The 22,261-nt window shown below is 53.0% G+C and overlaps 3 protein-coding genes across 4 annotated transcripts in view; 2 read left to right on the top strand and 1 right to left on the bottom strand.

Annotated features, from left to right (window-relative positions):
* The window catches only part of LOC117415167 (semaphorin-6B), a 52,409-nt gene extending 48,338 nt beyond the window's left edge, over positions 1-4,071 (top strand). For both annotated transcript variants that reach the window (XM_059014104.1, XM_059014103.1), the window contains one exon: positions 858-4,071. In XM_059014104.1, the coding sequence (XP_058870087.1) occupies positions 858-1,846 (989 nt within the window). In that variant the 3' untranslated portion in view covers positions 1,847-4,071. The remainder of the gene's footprint in view (positions 1-857) is intronic.
* A 5,926-nt stretch (positions 4,072-9,997) lies between these two features.
* Positions 9,998-16,117, top strand: LOC117415352 (perilipin-3). The gene is made up of 7 exons (XM_034025587.3): positions 9,998-10,179; positions 12,802-12,906; positions 13,073-13,268; positions 13,887-13,969; positions 14,310-14,595; positions 14,768-15,069; positions 15,260-16,117. Exons 2-7 carry the CDS (start codon positions 12,841-12,843, stop codon positions 15,632-15,634), a joined length of 1,308 nt encoding a protein of 435 aa, XP_033881478.3. The 5' UTR covers positions 9,998-10,179; positions 12,802-12,840; the 3' UTR covers positions 15,635-16,117.
* An 861-nt stretch (positions 16,118-16,978) lies between these two features.
* Positions 16,979-22,261, bottom strand: part of LOC117971435 (hepatoma-derived growth factor-related protein 2-like) — a 16,528-nt gene continuing 11,245 nt past the window's right edge. Inside the window, exons 10-16 of the mRNA XM_059014020.1 lie at positions 21,934-22,043; positions 21,725-21,795; positions 20,467-20,537; positions 20,266-20,367; positions 19,678-19,828; positions 19,121-19,250; positions 16,979-18,771 (exon numbers count right to left, since the gene is read on the bottom strand). Coding sequence (XP_058870003.1) covers positions 18,672-18,771; positions 19,121-19,250; positions 19,678-19,828; positions 20,266-20,367; positions 20,467-20,537; positions 21,725-21,795; positions 21,934-22,043 — 735 coding nt within the window. The 3' untranslated portion in view covers positions 16,979-18,671. The remainder of the gene's footprint in view (positions 18,772-19,120; positions 19,251-19,677; positions 19,829-20,265; positions 20,368-20,466; positions 20,538-21,724; positions 21,796-21,933; positions 22,044-22,261) is intronic.

The raw sequence follows: 22,261 nt of genomic DNA, 5'->3' as shown, positions 1-22,261 counted from the left end.
GAGGGAGGGAGGGAGGGATAGAGGGAGAGAGGGAGGGAGAGAGAGAGTGATAGAGGAGAGGGAGGAAGGGAGGGAGAGAGGGATAGAGAGAGAAGGAGAGGGAGGGGGAGAGAGTCAATGTAAAATAAGATTTCTAACAGCAGGTTCCACAGACCCCGATTAGACCACCTTACAGAAGAGTGGGTCTCAAGAACAGAGCTAAACAGGATCTGTGAAACTGAAGCTGGAAATGATATCTCACAAAAACATTGGGCTGCCCTGAACAGAAATACCAAGCTTGCCACGGTCCATGAGATCTGTGTTTAAAAGAGATACCGTGTCATTGTCAGCAAAAACTGCATCTGGAGCAGAGATACAGTATCTGTGGTGTCATCATTTTCCACACAACTACATTACTGGCCAAAGTCTCTCTCTCTCTCTCTTTCTCTCCTCTCTCTCTCTCCTCTCTCTCCGCTCTCTCACTCTCTCTCTCTCTCTCTTCTCACTCTCTCTCTCTCTCACTCTGAATCTCATTTCCCTTAATATTGATGGATAACAGTAGTCTCATTCACTACACTATGTAGGTGTTTAATCTCATTGTATTGCAGGATCACAATCCTTGGTTTATTTAGACTTTATAAGTACCATTACTGTTTTGTAACAATGTAAGCCAATGCAATATTGAGTAAGTGCAGACCTCCAGACGCTGTGCCATTGAAGAGACTGCTAAAGGAAGACCAGGTTGAGACATATCACTCTGAGCTCTGAATGCTATATTTGTTTTTTTGTTGTCGTAGAACCTGAATAAAAAAACTACAGAAACGGATAGCCCTTGCCTGACCCTCCCTCCCCTCTCTCCCCTTCCCCGTCTCTTCCAGGCCTCCTGCAGGAGAGCTTCGTGGAGCAGCGGGACGGCCTGGTCTCTGTGAACCTGCTCGTGGTCTCCGCGGTCTCTGCCTTCGCGATGGGGGCGGTGCTGTCGGGCCTGGCGGTCTGCTGGTTCATGGGTCACCAGCACCGGCACTGCGGCCGCAGCGGGGCGGGCAGCTCGGGGGCCGTCCGGCGCAAAGGGGACAAGGAGCAGAGCATGGGGGGCTCAGTGGTGAGCGTGACCCGGCCCAGCGGGGGCAGTGATCGGGCCCTGCCCAGGGGCCAGTCCGAGACCCTGCTGGCCCCCCTGATGATGCCGAACGGCTGGCCCAAGGGCATGGGGGTGGCGGTGGGGGGCGTGCCTGACCTCGATTCGGGGGGTCTCCTGCCCACTCCGGAGCAGACCCCTCTGCAGCAGAAACGCTGCCCCCCGGGTCTCCGGCTGAGCGGAGGGGACCCCAGCTGGGAGCAGAGTCACAACTACCTGAACACTGGCCCCGGCCCCTCCTCCTCCTCCTCCTCCTCCTCCGTCATCTACCTGAGCTCCAAGCACCTGCCCAGGGAGAGCAGGCACTGTGCGCAGGGGGAGCAGAGAGAGCCCCAGCACTACCTCTCCCTGGCAGTGAGGGAGCGCTCCGACAGGCACAGCCCGGCTCTCAGGAACTCCTCCGGGGAGTACCCCTACCCCGTCACCCCGCAGGACAGCCCAGACAGGAGGAGGGTGGTCTCGGCCCCCAACACCCAGCTGGATTTCGGAGAGCACCTGCGCTGGAATCCAGAGAGCCTCAACTTCAACAGCAACAACGGGTCGTCTTCCCAGAGCAGCCGTCATTCCAGCAAGCCCCCGCCCCCCCAGCACCCCCACAGCGGCGGCCACGCCTTCCACGGCCTGCTGAGGTCATCGCACCAGCCACACCCACCCGCCCTGAACGGCCTATCAGACTTCAGCCAGCTGCTGTGCAAGGGAGCGAACAGGCGGACTCCATCTGGCCAATGAGAAACCAGTCAAAAAAATAAATAATACACCTTGAAAAATGACAAGCATTGCCCAGTTACAAACAACCAGTGCTCAGCCTCTCTCCTCTCTTCTCTCTCTCCTCTCTCTCTCTCCTCTCTCACCCTCCCTCTCCTCCCTCTCTCCTCTCTCCCTCCCTCTCTCCCTCTCCCTCTCTCCTCTCTCTCCCTCTCTCTCCTCCCTCTCTCCTCTCTCTCCCTCCCTCCCTCTCTCCCTCTCCCTCTCTTCTCTCTCTCTCCCCTCCCTCTCTTTCACTGTCAGAGCAGCGTCTCCACTTAGTGATTTACAAAGGGAATGTGAGTGTAAGAAAGACTGTGCAAAACCTTTGCTGTGAAACCATTGATATGAATGTTATGAAGCACTTCCGTTCACAGCAGCTCTGCCAGCGCTGCAGAAAACTCAAACCCTCGTCTCCACTGCCAGAGAAAATCAAACAGCCAAACCAGCTGCATGTACACGTTCAAGAGGGCAGGCAGCTGCTGTTTAGAGACAAGCATGTGGGCCACTTACTGGTTAGGAAGAGATATTCACATGAGATTATAAGAGATTATCCAGTCCGGTCCAGTCCAGTCCAGTCCAGGGGTTTAGCAAGGAGCCTCCTGAAAACACTCACCCCTCCCTCCCAAAGCCACTCAATTATTGTGCCTGACTGGTCCCTGTTCTGCGCAGTGTGGGTTTGTTTCCATTACCTTAGTGCTCAGGCAACACAGACCCAGATAATCTCATTCCTGAGCTGGTGGAGGCAGCACATCGCACAGGGAGGCTGGATCTGACCACAGTTTAAGCCTCCATTTTGCTAAATGGAAACAGCAATATAATGCTTTTGGAAATAAAAGTGAAAATCTTCATTGGAAACAAAGTATTTTCACCCTATCTAAATAAAGAGGGAGAAACTTCATTCAGAGCACCCGAGAGTTTAACCTGAACTGGAGGGACACCCTGAACACCCCCCCCCCCCTTCCCCCACACACACAATGGTACACTCCAGTCCCAGAACACTTCCGATTGATCCAGAGTCAGTCTGAGAGCTGCCCCTGGACAGCAGCACACAGGAGGGGCAGGAACACGGAGCAGCCCGGGAGCAGAGTGTCTGGACAGCAGCACACAGGAGGGGCAGGAACACGGAGCAGCCCGGGAGCAGAGTGTCTGGACAGCAGCACACAGGAGGGGCAGGAACACGGAGCAGCCCGGGAGCAGAGTGTCTGGACAGCAGCACACAGGAGGGGCAGGAACACGGAGCAGCCCGGGAGCAGAGTGTCTGGACAGCAGCACACAGGAGGGGCAGGAACACGGAGCAGCCCGGGAGCAGAGTGTCTGGACAGCAGCACACAGGAGGGGCAGGAACACGGAGCAGCCCGGGAGCAGAGTGTCTGGACAGCAGCACACAGGAGGGGCAGGAACACGGAGCAGCCCGGGAGCAGAGTGTCTGGACAGCAGCACACAGGAGGGGCAGGAACACGGAGCAGCCCGGGAGCAGAGTGTCTGGACAGCAGCACACAGGAGGGGCAGGAACACGGAGCAGCCCGGGAGCAGAGTGTCTGGACAGCAGCACACAGGAGGGGCAGGAACACGGAGCAGCCCGGGAGCAGAGTGTCTGGACAGCAGCACACAGGAGGGGCAGGAACACGGAGCAGCCCGGGAGCAGTGTCTGGACAGCAGCACACAGGATTATTCAGTAAAAATACAAGCCTGGGGGGGGGGGGCTACACACAACATGGGGACAGATGAAGTCAGAACGCAATGGAAGTCAGGGAGAGGGGGACAGAACAGGACTGGGTTCAGACCCTCTCCCCCCACGGATATCCCCCACATCGCACTCAAAGACATTTCTAGAAAGCAACGTTCATTCACCGCGGGCTCTTTGCTGCCTGTGTTGAATCTGTAGCACAATGTATGAAGTTTAAATGAGTTCCGCTGTGATACTCAGTCTCTTACAGTTGGGGGCGCTGCTAGAGTTTTTTCAGCTGTGGGGTTGTGAAAGATAAACTAGCTAGCTCAGGGTTTCGAAGCGTCCGTCAGTGTGAGGCTGTGCAAGGCTGGGTCCCAGCGGCACAGTCCGAGCGCCGTGCTCCACCAGGTACAGGTGCATCAGTATTATTCACACCTGCATGAATTGCTGCTTTCTTTAGTTTCATTTCATTTTTCACACCCTCAATTCGGGTTATTGCTTTTCTGTCTTTAAATTGAATTAAAGTGACACGACTCTGTTTTATTTCTCAGTGATAATGAAGCACACAGCTGATTTTTTTTCCCACATTCTATGAAAGTCAGAAGAATCCAGTGTAGAGGGTGAGGGTGAGGGTGAGGGTGAGGGTGAGGGGGGTGGGGGTGAGGGTGAGGGTGAGGGGGTGAGGGTGAGGGGGGGTGGGTGAGGGGGTGAGGGTGAGGGTGAGGGTGAGGGTGAGGGGGTGAGGGTGAGGGTGAGGGTGAGGGGGGGTGGGTGAGGGGGTGAGGGTGAGGGTGAGGGTGAGGGGGTGGGGGTGGGGGTGAGGGTGAGGGTGAGGGTGAGGGGGGGTGGGTGAGGGTGAGGGTGAGGGTGAAGGGGGGGGTGAGGGGGGGTGGGTGAGGGGGTGGGGGTGAGGGTGAGGGTGAGGGTGATGGTGAGGGGGTGGGGGTGGGGGTGGGGGTGAGGGTGAGGGTGAGGGGGGGTGGGTGAGGGTGAGGGTGATGGTGAGGGGGGGTGGGTGAGGGTGAGGGTGAGGGGGGGGGGAATTAAAAGTAGCAGCAAAGAAAATGAAATAATGCCACAGAAACAGAGCTGCATTAAGAATGACTAGATATGCCTTTAAAAAGCAATCCCTGACATGATCTTTCTGCTTGGGTTAAATGAGCAAACTCACTCCACAGGCATGTCTGAACGAGCTGGGCTAGCATAACAAGCAACTGCTCCTCAGCGCCCCCTAGCGTTGGGGAGGTCTGCCTGCGAGTATATTCCACACTTACACTTGGTTCTCTTGTAAGTATGACATTGTCAAGAGATCTGACATTGCTGAAGGGCTCAGCTAGAAAGCGTAACAAAGGCATGTTTAAAGTTTCATTAGTCACAGTCAGTATAGCTGAGCCGCTGAACTAGAAAGTACATGAGGAATGTAATCAAGTGTAAGTATATAATATACTGTATATATTACCCTTGACAGCTGGCTGGGCAGAATGCAACAGGACAGTAATTCCAGCTCTGTTCAGAGTGAATCAGTGCTGTGAGTTCAAACCACGCTGCACATTACCAGCAGGGCGCCCCATCCCCACACCCCCGCCAGCACTATGAAGAGGGCAGCAGAAACCCATTGGGGCTACAGTTACAATACCTGTCAAACCCCACACTGAGACCCTGAGGAGGCGGGTATTAAAGAGCTGTGGAAATGAGTCTTCTCCTGTTTGCTCAATGAACCGCACTCTCCATGCATGTATTACTATCCCAGCCATGCATGATTAGACAAAGCATGGCCGAGAAGTGAATGGCCTGAAGAATGTGAAGAAAGATTGCAGCAGACTGAGACACACGCACACGCACACGGATGCACGCACACACACCACACACACACACACACCCGCGCACGCACGCACGCATGCACGCACACACACACACACCCCCGCACGCACGCACGCACACACACACACCCCCGCACGCACGCACGCACACACACACACCCCCGTGCACGCATGCACACACACACACCTGCGCACGCACCCACGCACGCATGCACGCACACACGCACGCACATGCACACACGTACACACACCCACAAACACACGCACGCACACACACACACACGTTTCTGTCTCTGCAGTGCTAAACTGGACTCTCAATTCATTCTATTGACCAGTTCCCATTCAAAATGTATCAGAGTCTCCATCTTCTCATGGATGACCTCCTTGTTTTATTAGAAACCGGACCAGCCCTGATAGGCTCAATGGTTTCATCTCGTTCAAAACGTTCTGATTTCCATTTCTCCTATACTGATCCTTTCAGAAGCGCATCCATTCCTTTGTAATCCCTGTAAGGCTTGTCTGATATAAGCAGTATCTGACTGTATGTGCATTTCGCTCTGTTCACACAGTATCAGCAAGCGCAATGGCAGCTATCACTTCAGAACACAGGGCAGTGGTGCTGCCCCTCTGCATGCTGCTCTCACAAAACAATCTCAGATTTCACAAGAACAAGCATGAAAGTCATTTCTGCCCAAACAGCTAAGATGCAGGAGCAGACACGAGTCTTGAATGGAGTTTGTCCAAATGCTCGATGGATTTCTAATGCCTGGAGTGACTCAACAAAACAGACTCTGATTCCAATTGCCACAGAAAATAAAAACCAAAAAAACAGAGAAGAGAAAACGAAAGGGAAAAGTAGACATTTTTTAAAAGCTTGTTCCACTGTATAGATTTTAAAGAAAAGCACAAGATATTTTGCATTTTTGTAAAGTTTTAGACAGTAAATTAGAAAGCACTGATTATTATTATTATTATTATTATTATTACCATGATGTTTTATTTCTGAATATCTTTTTGCTCTCATCGTGTGAGTTTTCTGGCGATACTGTGAATATGGCTCTCAGTATCTGACTGCACAGATCTGACCGTGTGTTTGCTTCATTTGTTTGTTTTAAAGGCCAGGCTTGCCTCTGAGTATCAGAAGCACTTTTATAAAGAGCTGAGCTCCACACAGGAGCGTGAGTGCACAGGCTGAGCTCGGCAATGAAACTCCAGGGATCGGAGCTGCTGGGAACTGGCACTTTGACTAATGGTACTGTAGAAGGAAATCAGGTTTGAAAGAAGAAGTTTCTTTCAAACTAACTTGAAAACTTACTGAGTGAAAAACATCAAGGTATTTCACAACAGATCCATCAGGTATTTGACAGTATTTATCTTCCTCAGCAGCTAAGCAAATAAACCTGCAACAGAAATGTGCAGCACTTGAAAGGTTTGTAGACGGTGTCATTGTTGAGACCAGTAAACCAGTTCAGATCCGCTATTGCAGTGTCTCCACCCCTCATGGGTTAATATCAAGCCTCTGCAATGGGGTACCAAACACATCACGCACCGTCCTGGAACGGAATGAGGGTGTGTGTGTCTGCAGCGGATACTGCTGAGGGGTACCCACGAGCTAGCCCGTGTGTCCGGAGGGGGGGGGGGGAGTGGAAACACTGTCATGTGATCAGGGATCCTGAAGCTCTGCTGACCACCTGCTTAGCGTTCATTGGAGCCTCACTTACTCCCACCTGCTCTCTCATTGTCTCCGTGGGTAGCACAGTTCATACATCGAAGCACATTCATTATATATACAGATATATATACAAAATAATAACTCTCAGCTCCCCCATCCTCCCGTAGCAGGACAGAGAGGCCACCCTCTTGGACTGAGAGGTGTGTGACGGAGACGGGGTCCCGGGGTGTAGCACCTGGGCAGGTGGGCTCAGTGTTTCCAGGTCCCTGATGGTTCACAGCAGCTCACGTCGTGGATTTGTGTCAGAAACCTGCCTCGTGAATCTCTCACATTGTTATTCTGTCACGTTTCTTATTCCAATAAATGATCCGAAACTTTCCTTGTTCTGGAGTGTGCGTCTCTTTGTGCCTGTGCAGCTACACAAGTACAGGAGTCCTAATCAGGATGCAGCTGAATGAATGTTATCACCCTGCGAACCCTTTCAAGCCCAGTCATTTACTGTGATTTACAGCGTGACGCTCTCTTCAAAAGCAAATCCCCATTCTCACAGGTGGCCACCAGAGGGTGCTCTAATGAGAGGTCGACCTGATGCTTGTTTTACAAAGCCTTGTTCAGTGATATGCAGATCCCCATCAAGGATCAACACAACAGCACAGGTGTTGATGCTATAGAGTGAAAAACGAGTTCAACAGCCACAGTGTGTGAAACAAACTCTCAAAGCTAAATCGAATTTGGGTGACTGGCTGGATAAAATCAAAGCTGATGTATAGATGAGAAGGTGAACAGGAGCGACAGTGCAGTCCTGTGCCAGTCTCCTCACAATATGAAGAGCAGTTCATGAGATATAACCGAAAGATTACACAGACCCCGACTAGCACTAGTCTGGGGCTACCTTACCCCAAATAACATGGGGCAGTCCAATATTAGGACTAACCAGGGGCTATGAACCCAGCCTGTCCTGAGGCACATGGTGCACTCACTGCTGTGAACCCAGCCTGTCCTGAGGCACACGGTGCAATCACTGCTGTGAACCCAGCCTGTTCTGAGGCACATGGTGCAATCACTGCTGTGAACCCAGCCTGTTCTGAGGCACTCGGTGCACTCACTGCTGTGAACCCAGCCTGTCCTGAGGCACATGGTGCAATCACTGCTGTGAACCCAGCCTGTTCTGAGGCACACAGTGCAATCACTGCTGTGAACCCAGCCTGTCCTGAGGCACATGGTGCAATCACTGCTGTGAACCCAGCCTGTTCTGAGGCACACAGTGCAATCACTGCTGTGAACCCAGCCTGTTCTGAGGCACATGGTGCAATCACTGCTGTGAACCCAGCCTGTCCTGAGGCACACGGTGCAATCACTGCTGTGAACCCAGCCTGTCCTGAGGCACACGGTGCAATCACTGCTGTGAACCCAGCCTGTTCTGAGGCACACAGTGCAATCAATCACTGCATCCCTGCCAGGGACAATCACAGCCATCTCACAGGCAGCCTGGAATTACACTGAAGCAAAATAATTGCATGGATAATTAAAGGACAATTACACTGATGCAATTTTAAACGGTACATGAATTAATATGCTGGGAATCCTCTCAGTAAAAACGATGCGTGTTTCAATCTGGCTGCAGACACTAATGTGCCTTTTTTTTTTTTATTTGGATCTGATCTTGTGAATCCAGGGCATGTTTTTTATGACTGTGGGATTGATTTTCGTCTGATTAAACCTGAGGTAGTTTAGACCGATATCTGCTTTAATAAAAAGGCAGCGAAATAGAAAGATGATGAGACAGAGGAGACAGACTCACAGGAACGCAGCTCCAATTACAGTGAAACATCAACACTAATGTTCCCCTTCCCCTCCCACTAGTTTCCTGTCATCAGTCCCCCCACTCCTCTCCTCTCCCCCTCCCTGTGAATAATGAGCCGTGTTTCCTCTTGTCAGTCCCTCTCCCCTCCCCTCTCCCCTCTCCCCTCTCCCCTCTCCCCTCTCCTCTCCCTCCCTCCCTGTGAATAATGAGCTGTGTTTCCTGTCGTCAGTGCCCACTTTGACAGGTGCCTGTGTCCCTTGTATTCTGTGAGTCACATTACCAGCCTGGGGAAATGTCAGCTGTTATTAATGTTTATCTCTGAACAACAACACCGACTGCCACTCTAAAGCAATTTCCCAGAGCTGTGGAGAATGTAATTAGTATCTGTGATCCCAGCGAGGAACGCAATCACACACACACACAGCGAGGAGCGCAGTCACACACACACACACACACACACACACACACACACACACACAGTGAGCAGCGCAGTCACACACACACACACACAGAGTGAGCAGCGCGGTCACACACACACACACACAGAGTGAGCAGCGCGGTCACACACACACACACACACACAGAGGGGTACAGGACGATGCACATGAAGGCTGGAGCTGGATGAAGGGGACTCCAGTGCGAGGCTCTTGCGTTGCACAGACAGGCTGTTGCAAGTGAAGCCCTGCGCTGTCCTGGAGCAGCACCAGTCAGAGCCTGAAGAGTCAGAGTGTGGTGGAAACCATTTCAAAGTTATTGAACAAAAGTTATTGTATTTCTTGCTCTTATTGTATTACTTGTATTGTAACACTTGAAATGTATTTGCTTACGATTGTAAGTCGCCCTGGATAAGGGCGTCTGCTAAGAAATAAATAATAATAATAAAGTTATTGTTTTGGGTTTCCATGAATATATAACATTTACAATGTCCGCTCAGCTTTCGCACAAGGGCTGACTCGTTTACACTGAGCTCGATAGTTTGTGTCTTTATGAAGCCGTGCACGACGTTGTACGCGGTTACAACATTCAGTCGCCTGACTCACCTGAGCGCTTCCACGGCGCAGCGCTGTCCGGCGCTGGCGAACTCACTCACTTTTATGAGGCAATGAGATTGACAAGGTTTAGTCCCGCCTTCATTTCGTTCCAGTGCGGAAATCTATCTTCTCGATCGGAGCCTCTAGCTGTCACTCACGACGCGCCTCCGCTCTGCCGGCCACCCTGGGTGGTGACGTCACTTCTTCTATAAGTTAAAAACTTCAGTCGGTTTTTCGCACAGTTCAGGAACTCGAGAAGTGGAACCAGAAAGCGAAAATATAAAGAACGACAACGACAGCAACACAGAAAAAAAAACCTGTAAGTGCGACATGTTTGTTTGTATTCTGAAATAACCGAAGCTGCGATTTTCAGTTTAAATGTGATTATTTTAATAAACAAGACGCCGCGTTTGGGAGCACTCTGAGTTTGTGCAATCGGTGACAATGCTGTCAATTACAGGAGTCGCAGCGAGCCTGTATTGATCTGTTTAATAACCGGACTGTTGCGTTCAGTTTTTGGTAAGAAACGGGTGTGTTTGAGGCGGGTCTGGGGTCTGGGGTCTGGGGTCTGGGGTCAGGGGTCTGGGGTCTGTACAGTTACAGTGGTGCTTGTGTTCAGTCGCACAGAAGTGTGTGTGTGTGTGTGTGTGTGTGTGTGTGTGTGTGTGTGTGTGTGTGTGTGTGTGTGTGTGTGTGTGTGTGTGTTTAACCCGTTAATGTCGCTGTGTTGTAGAGTAATTATCCCGCTGTGTAGTTGTATTACACGGTAGTTTACTGGGCTGTTCTGAAGGGCACACAGCCGTCACCGCTCGTCTGTATTGCACTGGTTCGTTGTTGGTTCATTCATGTAAACAGTGGTCCCTTCAGATTGTATATTCTCATCTGTTCTGAAGTGCACACAGCCGTCACCGCTCGTCTGTATTGCACTGGTTCGTTGTTGGTTCATTCATGTAAACAGTGGTCCCTTCAGATTGTATATTCTCATCTGTTCTGAAGTGCACACAGCCGTCACCGCTCGTCTGTATTGCACTGGTTCGTTGTTGGTTCATTCATGTAAACAGTGGTCCCTTCAGATTGTATATTCTCATCTGTTCTGAAGGGCACACAGCCGTCACCGCTCGTCTGTATTGCACTGGTTCGTTGTTGGTTCATTCATGTAAACAGTGGTCCCTTCAGATTGTATATTCTCATCTGTTCTGAAGGGCACACAGCCGTCACCGCTCGTCTGTATTGCACTGGTTCGTTGTTGGTTCATTCATGTAAACAGTGGTCCCTTCAGATTGTATATTCTCATCTGTTCTGAAGGGCACACAGCCGTCACCGCTCGTCTGTATTGCACTGGTTCGTTGTTGGTTCATTCATGTAAACAGTGGTCCCTTCAGATTGTATATTCTCATCTGTTCTGCAGTGCACACAGCCGTCACCGCTCGTCTGTATTGCACTGGTTCGTTGTTGGTTCATTCATGTAAACAGTGGTCCCTTCAGATTGTATATTCTCATCTGTTCTGAAGGGCACACAGCCGTCACCGCTCGTCTGTATTGCACTGGTTCGTTGTTGGTTCATTCATGTAAACAGTGGTCCCTTCAGATTGTATATTCTCATCTGTTCTGAAGTGCACACAGCCGTCACCGCTCGTCTGTATTGCACTGGTTCGTTGTTGGTTCATTCATGTAAACAGTGGTCCCTTCAGATTGTATATTCTCATCTGGGTCGTTTCTTGTTGGGATTCCACAGCCTGTGTCTGGCGCGGACCGTGTGCCTGTGTGCGCATGCTCAGGTTCTGGACAGCGTGTGGCGTGCCATGATCTCCTTGCGTTATCTTGTCAATATAACGACCTCACGCATTCCTCTCCTGTCGGTGGATCTCTGGTTCTGTATCTAATCTATAATCGGACCCGACACTGGCTGGTAGCAGGAGCTTGACGTGGCGTGCCTGACTTTGCCCTGCGTTACTGTGACAGGACAAGGTTTAAAGGGCAGAGTACAGGAGGAGCGGCATCTAGCGCCATTGTGGCTCAAACACACAGCGCACTGCGCTCTGACTTATACAGAAAAACTGGAGCCAAGATGGCGGGCACCGGGCTGCAGTTGCATTACATTTTCAACTCTGTGATGAGGCCTCTGACCAGTGCAGAAGCCAGGTTAGTAAACACTGGAGCCGATTCAGGGAGCTGCTTTTGTGTCAAACCACTGATGTTACAAACCTAGTGAAGCCCTGATCAGTCGGGTTGCTGAGGAGCTGCTCTGCTGAGAAGAGGAGATTCTGTCCACCGCTGCCTGAGAGCAGCCAGACTCTCCCCCCGAATACCTTCCACTGCTCTCGGCTCCACACGTACAACAGCACTGCACTGCTCTCAGCTCCACACGTACAGCAGCACTGCACTGCTCTCGGCTCCACACGTACAGCAGCACTGCACTGCTCTCAGCTCCACACGTACAGCAGCACTGCACTGCTCTCAGCTCCACACGTACAGCAGCACTGCTCTCAGCTCCACACGTACAGCAGCACTGCACTGCTCTCAGCTCCACACGTACAGCAGCACTGCACTGCTCTCAGCTCCACACGTACAACAGCACTGCACTGCTCTCAGCTCCACACGTACAGCAGCACTGCACTGCTCTCAGCTCCACACGTACAGCAGCACTGCACTGCTCTCAGCTCCACACGTACAGCAGCACTGCACTGCTCTCAGCTCCACACGTACAGCAGCACTGCACTGCTCTCAGCTCCACACGTACAGCAGCACTGCACTGCTCTCAGCTCCACACGTACAGCAGCACTGCACTGCTCTCAGCTCCACACGTACAGCAGCACTGCACTGCTCTCAGCTCCACACGTACAGCAGCACTGCACTGCTCTCAGCTCCACACGTACAGCAGCACTGCACTGCTCGGGGAGCAGCTCTGGTTCTGTCCCAGTCACTCCTCTGTTTCTCTCAGGAGCAGCAGCATTCCCGTGGGAGAGAGAGAGAGAGAACGATGGCTGAGAACGGAAATGAGACCGGAGCACCGCCGGAGCCACAGCAGAGCAGCGAGGAGCAGCAGGTGAGTATTGATGATTGATCAGTTACACTCCCCTAGAGATGCAGTCTTCCTAGAACAGAACTACGTTTACCAGTTCCAAGCAGCTGATTGACATCCCATCCCCTCAGCACAGTGTAAAGAGTTCCCTGCCCAGCCTTGTTAATGCGTGGCTCTGTGTGTGTTTCAGAGCGTGGTGGATCGCGTGGTGAATCTGCCCCTGCTCAGCTCTGCCTATGGCATGATGTCCACGGCGTACTCGAACACCAAGGAGAGCCACCCGTACCTGCGCTCGATGTGCACCGCGGCCGAGGTGGGCGTGAAGACCCTGGGGGCCGCCGCTGCCACCGGCTCCAAGCCCCTCCTGGACAAGCTGGAGCCCCAGAGTGAGTCACCAGAGCCCCCCCCCTCCCCTGAGCCCCTCCACCAAGACCAGCCTGCCCTCCCCCCCTCCCCCCCGAGCCCCTCCACCCACACCAGCCTGCCCCCCTGAGCCCCTCCACCCACACCAGCCTGCCCCCCGAGCCCCTGGTCAAACTAAATGCCATGCAGGCTCTCGCACACTCACAGCATTGCCAGTGTGCGTCACCCCACAGACCTGCGTGATTCTTCACAGCTCCTCCACAGTGGTCAGCTCAGAGGGTGTGTTGCTGTGTGTAGAAGTGAACTATTTCTGCACACTCTGACTGGCACCCTCCCAGCTGTGTGCAAGACTGGCTTACCCTTGGCCCAGATAGCTGGCATAGCGCAGAGGGAGGGGAGGGGAGGCTGTGCTGTGACACTGGGAGACTGTAACCTTCAGCCTCACTTTGGAATAGAAGCTCCAGAAATCTGCATTAGCAACAGTTGCCATGTGTTCAAACTACCCTGCCCTCCTCCGTTCCCCTGTTGATTCCCGACCCCACGCCTGCAAGGATCTGTACGTCTGCAGTGTTACCTGACTGGGGCAGGTGTGAGTTACCTGGGCAGGTGTTCTGATCAGTCTGTGTGTGTTTACATTGCAGTTGCCACAGCTAATGAATATGCCTGCATGGGGCTGAATAAACTGGAGGAGAAGCTGCCAATCCTGCAGCAGCCCACCGAGAAGGTGTGTGTGTGTGTGTGTGTGTGTGTGTGTGTGTGTGTGTGTGTGTGTGTGTGTGTGTGTGTGCGCCTCTATACTCTGTGCATTGATCTGTGTCTCTATGCTGTTCAGTACACTCTCTGCGCTGTGCTGTGTGCCTCTGTGCTGTTCAGGACACACACTCTCTGCGCTGTGCTGTGTGCCTCTGTGCTGTGTGGCTCTGTGCTGTTCAGGACACACTCTCTGCGCTGTGCTGTGTGCCTCTGTGCTGTGTGCCTCTGTGCTGTTCAGGACACACTCTCTGCGCTGTGCTGTGTGGCTCTGTGCTGTTCAGGACACACACTCTCTCTGTTCTCTGCTCCAGGTGGTGGCTGACACGAGGGAGCTGGTCAGTGGAGCGAGGGACTCGGTCACTCACACTGTGTTTGGAGCAAGGGACTCTGTGACCAGCAGTGTGGCTGGCATGGTGGACATGGCGAAGGGTGCGGTCTGGGGCGGGGTCGAGATGACCAAGGCAGCGGTCAGCGGAGGGGTCAATACTGTCATGGGGTCAAGGGTCGGCCAGATGGTATCGAGCGGCATGGAGCTGGCACTCAGCAAATCAGAGGAGTGGGCAGAATACTACCTTCCCATGAGCCAGGAGGAGCTGGGTGAGTGAACGAGTGTGAATCACGTTGAAATGTGTGATTACACTGAAGCACACACTGGACCCTGGAAACCCGCTGCCTGTGTTGTATCTGTGAAGACCTGCAGACTGCCTTCACTGACAGATGAAGCTGAGTGCATCCCCCCCAGTCTGATCTCCCCTCTCTCCCTCTCCAGCTCAGGTGGCTGGCTCTGAGCTCGTCCCCTCCTCGGTCCCCGGGTCTCAGCAAAGCTACTTCGTGCGGCTGGGCTCCCTGTCGAGCCGGGTTCAGAGCCGGGCTCTGCAGCACTCCCTGGCGAAGGTCCAGCGGGCCCGGCAGAGCACTGTGGAGGTGCTGGGGGAGCTGCACACCACCATCGACCTCATCGAGTCCGCCAAGCAGAGGCTGGGAGAGGCACCAGAGAAACTGCATCAGAAATGGGTGGAGTGGAGGGAGAAGCAGCCGGGAGACAAAGAGGAGCCCACACCCCGGCCAGAGGTATGGAGGGAGAGGGGGAGGGAATAGAAACTACTCATCGTGTCCTATTGGATTCGATCACCTAGTCGGGGCTCATGATGTGTTAAGAAGGGACACACCTTGATGGGCTGTCTTCTGTTCATGTGTGTGTCGGTCCTGTCTGTTCTGCTGATCCTGTGTATTGAGTGTGATGGTGTTGTGCCCCCTGCAGCAGCTGGAGCCCCGCACGCTGGCGATGCTGCGCTCTCTGACCCTGCAGCTGCGCAGCGCCTGCGGGGGGGTGGTGTCGAGCGTGCAGGGGCTGCCGCAGCATGTGCAGGAGCAGCTGGCCGAGGCGCGCAGAGCCGCAGAGCAGATCCAGTCCTCGCTCGGGGCGGCCGGCTCCTTCGGGGAGCTCTCGGCCCCCCTGCTGGCCCAGAGCAGGCAGCAGCTGGCCCAGGTGAGGCAGTCCTTCGACGTGGTCGTGGAGTACCTGCTCAACAACACCCCCCTCAACTGGCTGGTGGGGCCCTTCGCACCCCAGCTCGTGGAGAAGAGTGAGGGGGAGACCCCTGTGAAGGAGGAGAGGGGCTCCCATCAGCAGTGATCCCCGGCATTCTAGAAGATTAACATCATCTGGAAACGAGTAACACGGTGCCTGCTTGTGTGCCTTATCTAACACTGTCTGTACAGAACAGGCTGCCTGCTTGTGTGCCTTATAGAACTAAATAAATCCATACCTGATGAAGTATTATGATGATATACAAGAGAGAAACAGACCCCTTTTATAAGAGACTGCAGATGCACTGATCAGTTAAAGTCTGTGTCTGTCCTGTTAGTGATTGTTGAGTTACTGCACTGTTCTGTTTGAAGATGTATTTTTCCAGGTATGGTTCATTAATATTGAATCTCGCTGACTGTACCCCTAACCTGCTTTCATATTTGCACTCTGCAGTCTGGATGGTTGTGTCCTGATTTAATAAAGCACTGTGATGTTGTATTGCTGCACTTGTGGAAATCTGATCCTTTTAATTATGCAGAAGCCACTTTCTCCCGGGACTGACTCATTAAAATGATTACCGCTGAAGAAGCCTCAAGTGTAATTCTTGATTCTGCTTCGATTTCATGGAGTGCTCGTGGTGCGGTGGTGATGGTCTGTGAATCGCTCCCCCTGCGCTGTCCTGCCCAGGCCTGGGGCTCGGAGAGGGGGCGGGGGGGGGGGGGGGGGTGGAAATGTGTGAATCACAGACGCTGCTGCAGGGGGTGAATGGAACGCGTTTGTAAATCCTGTATTTCACACACATGCTGCTGTGGGCTCTGTATTCCACTCAGGCTGGGTCAGTGCTGGTGGGGCTGGGCTTCCACAGGCACAGCAAACCCGTCTGGAGCGGATCACTTTGTACCGAAGCAGGTCCGGGGTTCTGCATCGTCAGGTAACCGGGGCAATGGAAACAAACCCACGTGAACTGGACCAGGGCCGACCGCTCCAAACGGAACCTAGGAAAGAATCCCCCCAGAACAGGACCCGAGACAGTGGACTCCACCTGCCTTCAAACACACAGATCAGGTTTGAGTGGAAGCGGCGCTTTGGGACGAGGGGAGGGCGCGGCGGCGTCCCTGCCACGAGGGGAGGGCACGGCGGCGTCCCTGCCACGAGGGGAGGGCGCGGCGGTGTCCCTGCCACGAGGGGAGGGCGCGGCGGTGTCCCTGCCACGAGGGGAGGGCGCGGCGGTGTCCCTGCCACGAGGGGAGGGCGCGGCGGTGTCCCTGCCACGAGGGGAGGGCACGGCGGTATTCCTGCCACACCCCGGCTGAGGTGCTTCTGATCCAAACTGTTCTGAGAGGAGATTCACAAAGCTTTGGAACAAACACATAAACACTACTGTGTGTGCAGCACAAATCCCAAACCGGCTTTGAACTGAAGTAGATTTTAAAATTCTGAAGCTCCGGGTGCGTCTCTGAACAGATTGATTTATTTACTTTGATGCAGGAAGCAGAATAAAAACAAGAAACAGGTTTTCATTAAAAAAAAAAAAAAATCGCTTTTATATTTTTCTAACTCAGGTTTCATTCCACAAAGAAAGAAAGAAAAACAAATGGTGCCACAGTTAAAGTACAAACAGAGAAGCAGCGACATCACGAGGGACTGCGGGACTGGATTCGGCAGCTCCACTCGGGGCCCTCGCATCACAGCAGGACGGTTTCGAGCAGGCGTAGAGTCGGTCCCAGAGCAGACAGGGGGCGGGGGCGGGGGCGGGGGCGGGGGCGGGGCGGGGGCGGGGGCGGGGGCGGGGGCGGGGGCAGGGCTGGGCTGGTAAATGATCAATCAGGACTGCCGGTCACTGCAGGTTTATTTTTGTTCATACTTTATTACAGATCTCACTTTCCTACATCAAGTCCCTTCTGCGGCTCTCAATCCTGCTGGCAACGTTGCACCCACAACTCCGAATAAAAAACTCTTCCTCTTCGTTAATGGACTCTTTGAAAAAAGACTTCCTGATCAAATCTGACTTTTCTAAACCTTGTTTAGGGGATTGGTCCCCAGCTTGTCCTGCTGAACAACCATTCACAGCACGTACTGTGCCCTGATGAAAGCAAACCCACCCACACACACAGACAGACAGACAGACAGACACAAATAGATTCACTCACTCATATTAATAACAAGGTCTGGCCTGGCTGTTTAATATCCATTTCATTATTCTATTCATTTACAGACGGGCACGCCCCTCGTACCTCGCATGCATCTCTTTTTGCATGAAATGCTTTGTCAGTTTGTCAAACAAAGAGACCCGAGTCTGTGTGAATGAAGCGAGGCAGGCAGGCCGTGTCTCTCTCCTCACTCAGACAGGCTGGATCCAGCTGAAGAGACCCGAGTCTGTGTGAATGAAGCGAGGCAGGCAGGCCGTGTCTCTCTCCTCACTCAGACAGGCTGGGTCCAGCTGAAGAGACCCGAGTCTGTGTGAATGAAGCGAGGCAGGCAGGCCGTGTCTCTCTCCTCACTCAGACAGGCTGGGTCCAGCTGAAGAGACCCGAGTCTGTGTGAATGAAGCGAGGCAGGCAGGCCGTGTCTCTCTCCTCACTCAGACAGGCTGGGTCCAGCTGAAGAGACCCGAGTCTGTGTGAATGAAGCGAGGCAGGCAGGCCGTGTCTCTCTCCTCACTCAGACAGGCTGGGTCCAGCTGAAGAGACCCGAGTCTGTGTGAATGAAGCGAGGCAGGCAGGCCGTGTCTCTCTCCTCACTCAGACAGGCTGGGTCCAGCTGAAGAGACCCGAGTCTGTGTGAATGAAGCGAGGCAGGCAGGCCGTGTCTCTCTCCTCACTCAGACAGGTGCTGCAGAAATCACAAGCTCTCACATGAACTCTCATGGGGTCTGCGCACAGCGCCACCTCATACAGTGGCTGAATGCTGCAACTGCACCTGACCGTGGGGGGGGGGGGGGGGAGAGTGTGTGATTCCATACTTATTGCCCTATTGTACCAATATATACAGCAGACAGCTTTCACTGAAATATAAAGTTATTAACGAGTGAAAAAAAAAAAAAAAATCAGAAGAAGTCGGAGACCGGAAGTGCGAGGGAGCCAGGCTTTGTTTAGTTTATAATCTACATCCCACAATCCTTTGTGCTCACTCCCACACAGTCTCAGCTCTCGCTGGCACCCGGCTCTGTCTCCATGGAAACGGCTGGCTCCAGGGCCATGATGTCATTCTTTTCTGTTGACGCTTCGTCTGCCTTCTCCTGGCTGCGGGGGGGGGGGGGGGGGGGTAGAGTAGGAAGGATTCAAAACAAAGAAACGACCTGCAGCTAGAAACTTAACAGAGAAGAATTCAAACTGACAGCTGTATAGACACTCTGCTGCCCTCTAGTGAGCTGAACTGGTAATACAAAGCAGACATGCAAACTGAGTGCTGTACTGAATATATCAAATACTCTGCTGCCCTCTAGTGACCTGTACTGGTAATACAGAGCAGGCATTCAAACTGTCACCTGTATAGACTGAGTGCTGTACTGAATATCAAATACTCTGCTGCCCTCTGGTGACCTGTTCCGGTACTTCATGAGAATACCCCGCTCTGCTGCCCTCTACTGACCTGTTCTGGCGCTGCTCTGCAGTGTCCATGTTCTCTGTTCCGGGTGATTTTGGGTCGTCTGCTGCCGGCTCTGCCGAGTCGCTGTCTGCCTTCTGTGGCTCCGCCTCCCCGTTCACTGGTGTTGTTGAGTCTGTGGGAGTGTTTAATACAACATCAGCTGAATCGCAGTTAAAGATTTCAAAGTGCTCTGCAATGCAATAGTATTAACGCTCCCAGGAGATCAGGGTCAGATCGACCCCAATCACATCGTTACAGTGTTACATTGTGTAATATAATTGAGATTTGAAGCCCTGATGTGTGATAGAAGCCAGTCCCAGCTCCCAGGCTCTCACCCGTGTTGTGTAATATAATTGAGATTTGAATCCCTGATGGGTGATAGAAGCCAGTCCCAGCTCCCAGGCTCTCACCCGTGTTGTGTAATATAATTGAGATTTGAATCCCTGATGGGTGATAGAAGCCAGTCCCAGCTCCCAGGCTCTCACCCGTGTTGTGTAATATAATTGAGATTTGAATCCCTGATGGATGATAGAAGCCAGTCCCAGCTCCCAGGCTCTCACCCGTGTCCGGTGGCATGTCCTCCTCGCTCTTCACTTGCTGTTTGGGTTTCTGCAGCGGCTCAGCCTTTCCCCCCAGAACCTGCAGCTTCAGCTTGTTGTAAACCTCGGCAGCTTTCTGCATCACCTCCCGACTGGCCTTGTACCGACGAATCTGAACAAGAGGAGAGAGAGAGGAGAGGAGAGAGAGAGGGGAGGAGCGATGAGGAGAGAAAGGAGGAGAGAGAGTGTTAAGCTGTAGGGTTCAGCAGGTTCCTCAGTGTTAAGCTGTAGGGTTCAGCAGCTCCCTCAGTGTTAAGCTGTAGGGTTCAGCAGCTCCCTCAGTGTTAAGCTGTAGGGTTCAGCAGGTTCCTCAGTGTTAAGCTGTAGGGTTCAGCAGCTCCCTCAGTGTTAAGCTGTAGGGTTCAGCAGGTTCCTGAGTGTTAAGCTGTAGGGTTCAGCAGGTTCCTGAGTGTTAAGCTGTAGGGTTCAGCAGGTTCCTCAGTGTTAAGCTGTAGGGTTCAGCAGGTTCCTCAGTGTTAAGCTGTAGGGTTCAACAGCTCCCTCAGTGTTAAGCTGTAGGGTTCAGCAGGTCCAGCCCCTCTGCCCTACCTTCTTCAGGGTTGCCACCACGTCTGTGTTCTTCTGCAGGATGTGACTGGTCACCTGCACAGAGCCCAGCTCCTCCAGAGCCTGCAGACACTTCTTCACATCCTGCAGGAAACCAAGCAACAAGAAACACATGCATTCAATTACATGAGAGAGAGAGAGGAGTTCAGCACAGCACTCTGCCGCCCCCCGGTGGATACTCACGGGACTGTCCACCTTCAGGGCAAACTTGATGTCAGTGTGGAGCTTCTGCAACTTCTCCTCAGGGGACGGCTCTGAGAAACAAAGCATTGAGACTGTCAGCTTCCTTCTGGAGGAGAGGAAAGATGACAGCACAGGCTGCAGCTCCTCCCTCTCAAGCACAGACTGGCAGCTGCTCATCCAAACGCCAGGACCGCCTTGTAAAGGAGACACCTCTCTCAGGGGCTCTGTCCTGGTTATTCGAGTGACTGTGCTGAACACACTGCTGCACACTCGCTCACTTCACACCCGAGACAGAATCATTGATTGATTGATTGATTTTTTTAAATAAATTTAGTTATGAACCAGCGATCCCCAGGCTATAGGGCGCATCCTGCAGTCCACACCCCCCCACAGGGACGGATTTTAACCATGAGTTTGTCTGCTGCGGTTTCCACCGCGTAACCCACCAAATCAACCAGCCAGGTGACCCACCAAATCAACCAGCCAGGTGACCCACCAAATCAACCAGCCAGGTGACCCACCAAATCAACCAGCCAGGTGACCCACCAAATCAACCAGCCAGGTGACCCACCAAATCAACCAGCCAGGTGACCCACCAAATCAACCAGCCAGGTAACCCACCAAATCAACCAGCCAGGTGACCCACCAAATCAACCAGCCAGGTGACCCACCAAATCAACCAGCCAGGTGACCCACCAAATCAACCAGCCAGGTAACCCACCAAATCAACCAGCCAGGTGACCCACCAAATCAACCAGCCAGGTGACCCACCAAATCAACCAGCCAGGTAACCCACCAAATCAACCAGCCAGGTAACCCACCAAATCAACCAGCCAGGTGACCCACCAAATCAACCAGCCAGGTGACCCACCAAATCAACCAGCCAGGTGACCCACCAAACCAACCAGCCAGGTGACCCACCAAACCAACCAGCCAGGTAACCCACCAAATCAACCAGCCAGGTGACCCACCAAACCAACCAGCCAGGTGACCCACCAAACCAACCAGCCAGGTAACCCACCAAATCAACCAGCCAGGTAACCCACCAAATCAACCAGCCAGGTGACCCACCAAATCAACCAGCCAGGTGACCCACCAAATCAACCAGCCAGGTGACCCACCAAATCAACCAGCCAGGTAACCCACCAAATCAACCAGCCAGGTGACCCACCAAATCAACCAGCCAGGTAACCCACCAAATCAACCAGCCAGGTAACCCACCAAATCAACCAGCCAGGTAACCCTAACCCAGCCTCACCTTTCTTCTTCTCCACCCTCCTTTCCGGGACTTTCTCTGGTCTCCTCCTCGGCCTCTCTGCTTTCACCGACCTGGGAGAGAAAGGGTGAATATCATGACAGACAGAGACAGAGACCAGCCCAGCTTATCCAGCCCAGGGTCAGCTTGTCTTTTTTAGAGCAGCTCATGAATTAGACGATGAGCCCCACACTGTATCCCTGCACTCTGACCTGGCCCTGGGCTTATCCTCCGTGTGCCTCCGCTTCCTCTCTTTCGGCTCCTTGTCTTTCCGCGGTCGGCCCTTCTTTATTGCTTCAGGGCGCTTGGCTGGTTTCTTCACCTGCAGAGGAGAGAGAGAGAGAGCGTTACCCTCACTCACCCGGGCACACACACACACACACACACACACACAGTCTCACTCTCGTCTCTCACTCCACACAGAGCAGACGTACAGCAGCATGTAGTTTACTGTGAGACTCACAGTTACTGCAACTAGCAGCTCAACAAACACCAAGAAACCAACAAGACACAAGTGCAGGAGCCGCCCTGCACGGTGCG

The sequence above is a fragment of the Acipenser ruthenus genome, chromosome 47 (genome assembly GCF_902713425.1).
Source record: "Acipenser ruthenus chromosome 47, fAciRut3.2 maternal haplotype, whole genome shotgun sequence".
Taxonomy (NCBI): domain Eukaryota; kingdom Metazoa; phylum Chordata; class Actinopteri; order Acipenseriformes; family Acipenseridae; genus Acipenser; species Acipenser ruthenus.
Note: the sequence above shows the minus strand (reverse complement) of the source record. Positions and strands in the feature narration are given on the sequence as shown.

Bases quoted from the DNA above. Each gene is read 5' to 3' on its own strand.
- LOC117415352 (XM_034025587.3), top strand. From the start codon at position 12,841: ATGGCTGAGAACGGAAATGAGACCGGAGCACCGCCGGAGCCACAGCAG. The intron at 12,907-13,072 runs GTGAGTATTGAT...TGTGTGTTTCAG, and splicing joins AGAGCAGCGAGGAGCAGCAG to AGCGTGGTGGATCGCGTGGT. The intron at 13,970-14,309 runs GTGTGTGTGTGT...TCTCTGCTCCAG, and splicing joins TGCAGCAGCCCACCGAGAAG to GTGGTGGCTGACACGAGGGA.